This window comes from Panicum virgatum, chromosome 4K, assembly GCF_016808335.1.
Source record: "Panicum virgatum strain AP13 chromosome 4K, P.virgatum_v5, whole genome shotgun sequence".
Taxonomy (NCBI): Eukaryota; Viridiplantae; Streptophyta; class Magnoliopsida; order Poales; family Poaceae; genus Panicum; species Panicum virgatum.
Window position 1 is genome coordinate 45,953,659 of NC_053139.1, and position 5,759 is coordinate 45,959,417.

The 5,759-nt window shown below is 47.3% G+C and overlaps 2 protein-coding genes and 1 non-coding gene across 3 annotated transcripts; all 3 read right to left on the reverse strand.

The window, feature by feature from the left end:
- Window positions 1–208: 208 nt before the first annotated feature.
- TRNAH-GUG lies at window positions 209–280 on the reverse strand. Its single transcript has one exon. It is a non-coding gene; the product is annotated as a tRNA-His (tRNA).
- A 530-nt stretch (window positions 281–810) lies between these two features.
- On the reverse strand, window positions 811–1,669 carry LOC120702286. The gene is made up of 2 exons (XM_039986007.1): window positions 1,362–1,669; window positions 811–1,281 (listed from the first exon to the last, which is right to left on the reverse strand). The coding sequence occupies exons 1-2, from the start codon at window positions 1,635–1,637 to the stop codon at window positions 811–813; spliced, it is 747 nt and encodes a 248-aa protein (XP_039841941.1). The 5' UTR covers window positions 1,638–1,669.
- Window positions 1,670–1,681: 12 nt separating this feature from the next.
- Window positions 1,682–3,438, reverse strand: LOC120702287 (protein ALP1-like). Its single transcript, XM_039986008.1, has 3 exons — window positions 2,917–3,438; window positions 2,598–2,823; window positions 1,682–1,698 (listed from the first exon to the last, which is right to left on the reverse strand). Exons 1-3 carry the CDS (start codon window positions 3,424–3,426, stop codon window positions 1,682–1,684), a joined length of 753 nt encoding a protein of 250 aa, XP_039841942.1. The 5' UTR covers window positions 3,427–3,438.
- Window positions 3,439–5,759: the final 2,321 nt, after the last annotated feature.

The following is a 5,759-nucleotide window of genomic DNA, read 5'->3' on the forward strand; positions in this document are numbered from 1 at the left end:
TTGAAATGACTAGTTTAGCCGTAGACATCTATTATTTCAGTTCCTATAGCTGCTCTCCTGTAGTCCTGTGACCCAGAGCCCAATTCTGGATGGGAAAAGGGGGACATCTATTTATCCAGCGGCATGTACCTAGCTAAGCTGCTCTCCTGTAGTCCTGTGACCCAAAACCCAATCCTGGATGGGAAAAGGGAAAAAAATAAGATAAAAGTGTGGCTGCTGGGATTCGAGCCCAGGTCTCCACGGCCACAACGTGGAATTCTCACCACTAAACTACAGCCACTTTGATGGTAGAAGACAAATATAGTAATTAAAGGCTGTAGTCCGCACTGCTACTCTGCCGTTGGAGAAGACCAAGCATGTGTTTGGTTTGGAGATGGGTTGGGTCCATCCCTGATTTCAGGGTTGGGTCAGACCCAGTTTCATGTTTGGTTACTGGGTTGGGTCGGACCTAGTTTTTTGTTTGGTTGCAAGGACAAAATGGGTTGGAGTGACTCCATCTCTTGTTTGGATGGAGGGATGAGGGTTGATCAGGGAATATGGTCACCTTCTTGGTGAGTTTACCATAGTTGACGGTGCAAACCTTCCTTAAATCATATTACAAAGCTGCCACAACTAATATAGGATATAGCAAGTTCAAGCCTTACTTAAGTATATAAAGTTCAAGGCAATACGTCAAGTTCAAGCCTTACAAGATATAAGGTCAAGGCTTACACATCATATGGTACAAAGCCCAACAAAAGAAACTTGTGTCTCATCCAAATCGCCATTACTGTCCAGGAAACTTCTCAGCGATGTACATTGAAACCCAATCTAACTTGTTCTCCCATGGCAGGGTGTAGAAACTCTACCAATGCTAGGGTTCGCAACCAAATAATGGAAGTAATAAGATATGTGGGCTGAATTGAAACCAGGCATGCTCTGCAACATTGGAAATAGGTCTGGTGGCAGGTCATCCGGATGAGCAACCATTTGTATAGCATTTGCAAGGTCTTTACCTACACTTTTGACAACACCAATCATCCCCTCCTCTTTGATTTCAGCTAACTTTGCCCTCTTGCTAGGTCTGCTAGCAGTAGATGTTGCCCCTTGAGTAGTACATTCACTTGCATCATATCCAGTATCCTCCGCCTCTTGGCTGTCAGCATCATTATCGTCTCTTCCTAGGGGTGCACTTGAGTCCTTTGCAAAGTTTCTTGTGGCCATGCTATTTCCAAATATTGTTTCCATCTCTCTATAGTGCAGGAGGGGCTTGTTAAAGAACTCAGCATCAGCCTTATGATCCTAGAATGTACTACATATTAGTCAACAAAATCTGAAAATTCAGCATGAGCCTAATGATGGTAAAATGGAGTATAGATTACCTGAATATGGTTATTGTAGTGCTCAGCGTCAAGAGTAATCATGCAATTATCTTCATCAAATAGTGCAGCACTCAACTTCTTAAGTCTAGTTATCTTTGCAAACCTTTTCTGCCATGTTTTCAAATGGTTCTTGACTTGCTCACCCGTGCACATAGTGTTGAACTTCTCATTGATAGCCCTAGCACAAGCATTGAGATGGACCTTCTTAAAGCCCTTCGATGTCTTCAAGCCAGTAGCCACCAAATTACAGAGGTGAGTGAGCATGAAAGCGGACATTGTTGAAGTCCATATGGCAGGCCCGCTAGTTCCCCCAAAGTCCTTCAGCTGCATCCATTGCCTGTCATACAAACACATAATTAAAAACAAAATTAGCAGACTATATGTCCAGCTGCACACTTAATTTTAGTTGCAGCGCCCTGTTATACACATGAACTTGAATTTCAGCACAATCACATGAACAAGCAATATGTCCAATACAAATGGAATCAAACAAAAAATGTCTTACACACATGGTACAGCAAGCAATATGTCCAATGCAAATGGAATCAAACAAAAAATGTCTTACACACATGGTACAGCAAGCAATATGTCAAATGCAAATGGAATCAAACAAAAAATGTCTTACACACATGGTACAGCAAGCAATATGTTCAATACAAATGGAATTGAACAATACATGTCTTACAAATGAAATACATCAAACAATATTAGTTAACATTGTTGTTTTGACGATCTGACCACATCTGATCAGCAATTTGTTGCCTGAAATGAACCATAGCAGCATGGTCATTTGCTTGTCCAGCGACTGTTGAAGCTTGTTCATAGCTTGGATAGTCCTCGAAAAAAAATCATCCACCCCATCTTGTATGACCCAATTATGAATGATGCAGCAAGCAACATCAATATCTACTTGAGTTGAAAAAGGGAAGAATGGGATGGCATCATCAAGAATTTTGAATCTTCTCTTTAGTGCCCCAAATGCACGCTCTACTGTGACACGAAGAGAGGAATGTCTAAGGTTGAACAACTCCTTCTCATTTTGCACCGGATTACTCCCCCTCCCCCATTCTTTCAAGTGGTACCAGACGCCACGGAAAGGGGGCAAGAATCCCGGCTTTGCTCCATATCCAGCATCAACTAGGTAGTATTTGCCTATCATGTGATGGACAGGTTGGTCAAATTTCTATAAATATGACAAATTTGTATGCACAAGTTCAGAGCCTGCTACTATATTACCTTGTGGAACACGAAGACCATTCTCGCATTCTAAAGCATCTCGTAAAACTAGAGCATCGTGTGCTGCCCCCTCCCAACCAGCCAAGACATAAGTGAATCGTAGATCAAAATCAACGGCTGCCATAATATTTTGTGTGGCATGAGACTTCCTACCACGAAATGAATTCTCAATATACTTAGGAACAGATGCTCTTACATGTGTACCATCAATTGCTCCAATACAATCCTATTTTTTTCAAATAAATCAAGAAAAGATTAGGGACATTGCTGAGGTCAGATTAGTATGAATCTGAAAACAAAACAGCAATAAGGCTCACACCTTAAAGTATGGATCCCATCTGTAGTTCCCTGCAATTTTGCTTGGAGTGTCCAAGGATGGGGGTTTAATTAATTCCCCCCGTAACTGACCAATAGCATGGAGTACTTTGTTGAAATAACGGCTAACTGTTTCTCCCGATCTATCAAAATTAGTTCCAACTAACCTATTCCTAAGGTTGTGTCCCACTGTATTTAGAAACATGCCCACTTGTTGCTCAACACACACGTGAATGGTATCTTTAAGCAAACCACGATCTCTAAAAAGACTGCACAACCGAAAGAATTTGTCTCTATTAAATCTTAACATGTTCACACAAACTGTGTCATCCCTCCAAATTTTATTGTTTAGGTATTCTATTCTCATCCTATCCCTTTCCTCCATAGGCCCATAGGTAATACCAGCAGTCCTTTCACCCCGTTTACGTTTTCTAGACTGAATAATCACGGCCACCATTGATAACAACATGTGTGCAGCAGCAGCGCAAATTACAGCCTTGGTCTTCTTATCCATCTACAACATAACAATGACAAGAACAATAATATAGGTATGGCATAGTTCCAAATCTAGCAACATACATGTATACTCATTGTTGTAGCAAAATTAGTTCCAAATCTAGCAAGCACCACACACGAGAATCAGCAAATCGGTTTGGATTTGCTTACCTTGGGGCTGAAGAAGGATGGCGCGGCTCAGTGATGCCCAGTGGTGGAGGAGAAGACCGGCTTGCTGGAGATGCGGTGACGACGATGAGGGCCGGTGCAACCAGGTCGCCGCTGCGAGGGAGGGGAGGGGACGGGTCCGCCAGGCCGGCGCGGGCAGGGGAGACGGGGAGGGGCGGCGCCTGCAGGGAAGAACAGGGGCGGCACGGTTCAGCTCGCGAGCTAGGAGGGAAGGGGGAGGCGCAGCCAGGAAAAATGAGAAGGGGAGGACGCCGGGGTCATGGTGCAATACCTGGGAGGGGAGGGAGCGGGGATGCACCAGCAGGGAGCGCGGAGCTTCGCCGCCACGGAGGAGGGGCGCCGCCGCCGCCCGCCAGAGAGGGGCGTCGCGACTCGCGAGATCCAGCGGGGGTGTGCGTGGGAGGGTGAGGGTGAGGATAAGGATTGGGGGGTGACCGACAGCTCACGCGCGACACACGTGACGGCGCGGGAGGGAAGTGGGTCGGAGTGGTCCGTTGGTTTTGAAGGAATCACCCTGACCCGCATCTAGTGGGTATATTCCCCTACAGGTTGAACTCGACCCATATAAACCCCCTAACCAAACATGGGTCCAACTGGGTCGAACCTGTCCCGACCCAATTCGACCCTGGAACCAAACACAAGGCAAGAGATCAGCCAAGAACTCGGGCCTCAGCCTCAAAACTGAGAGTGCATATAGATTTCTACAGGAAATTCACTCTGTCAGTCGATGTAAATCCTCGGCATAGACTAGTCACCGCCTGCTTCGCTTGGACAGAGAACGTGAGTTGCAGTGCATCACAGAAGCTCTTAGCAGAGTGATGAAGCGTCGTGAAACTCAGTCCTGCTCAAGCTGTCAAGCAGATCCACACGCCAAGGCCAAGCAAGCATTCACCTCCACTTCGCCTCCCACCAGTGCGCGTGCATTGCGCGACAGGACCTGATTGGCGGAGGCCCACGCGGCCACGCCCATGGCCGGCGCGCGCCGAGGTGCGATCGTGCGAGGGGCTGTGGCGGCCGTGGAGAGGACCGGAGCGTGACGCGCGCGCGGCGGCGTCGGCATGGCCGGCGTCGTTGGACAGCAAGCTGACGAGCGAGCGCCCGCGCGCCTACAGCGGGACGTCCGCCGCAGGTGGCTTTGGGACTCATGGCGGCGCCGACGATGTCAGCCGGGTGCCCCGGCGGGCGGTGGCGACTGGCATTCCGATCCGGGGGGTGCGGACGGCACTTGATACACCGAGCCGTCGGATGACACATCTGCGGCTAAGATTATATTGCGTCGAGTATAAATAATAATAATAATAAACAGAGAAACTTTTCTTCTTCCTCGAGCTCCCCTCCGCTCGCCGTTCCCCTCAGGCCTCGGCAACTCCGGCGGTCCAGTGACCGGTGAGAGCTCGCAGCGGCCCCGAACGCCTCCGCTGTGTCCTTGCCGGTGATTTGGTGAATGGGGAGGATTGTCTGTGTTCGGGTTAATCCGCCCAGACCGGCGGGGAGGAGGACGCGCGCGAATGCCGCCATGGACCCATGGTGTCGTTTGCCAGTTCAAGTACCAGTGCCCGGTCACTGTCGGCAATGGCGAGTGGCATCGCCGCAGGAGTCGTACGGCAGATACTATGCTGATGCAGAGAGTTCAAAGAGCTGTCGTTCAGTCTTGTGCACTGTGCAGAACAAGGCGAAGAAAAGCTCTGTCCAAGAGGATTCCATGGAATTCCATAGCTGTGTTTACCTCCTGCAAAGTTTTCAAACTTTCCGTCACATCGAAATATTAAATATAGCAAATGACGCATGTATGGAACACTAAATATGGGTAAACAAAACAAATTATTGCACAGTTTGGATGTACGTTACGAGATGAATTTTTTGAGTCTAGTTAGCCCATGATAAGACAATATTTACCACATATAAATGAAAAGGACTACCATACTTTTTAGCTTCACTTTTCATAAATTTTTCACATCTAAACAGCCCATGATGGATTGGTGGCGAGACGAACACTGAAAATTTAGTGGGATGCTTCACGGAAACTCCAGAGTTCAGCAAGGGTATCCTTTGAAGGACCAAGTAACCCAAAGTACCTAAACCTGACAGGAATGTCATATCAGCTCGAGTTTTCAGGTCATCAGATCAAGTAAGGTTAGTCATGGCTCCGTTTGGTTTTGCGCT

What these genes read in the sequence shown, in the direction of transcription:
- LOC120702286 (XM_039986007.1), bottom strand. Translation starts at nt 1,637, where the DNA reads ATGTCCGCTTTCATGCTCACTCACCTCTGTAATTTGGTGGCTACTGGC. An exon ending in ACTACAATAACCATATTCAG is followed by an intron (nt 1,282 to 1,361) that starts GTAATCTATACT and finishes AGTACATTCTAG; the next exon opens with GATCATAAGGCTGATGCTGA.
- LOC120702287 (XM_039986008.1), bottom strand. Translation starts at nt 3,426, where the DNA reads ATGGATAAGAAGACCAAGGCTGTAATTTGCGCTGCTGCTGCACACATG. An exon ending in GATGGGATCCATACTTTAAG is followed by an intron (nt 2,824 to 2,916) that starts GTGTGAGCCTTA and finishes TGAAAAAAATAG; the next exon opens with GATTGTATTGGAGCAATTGA.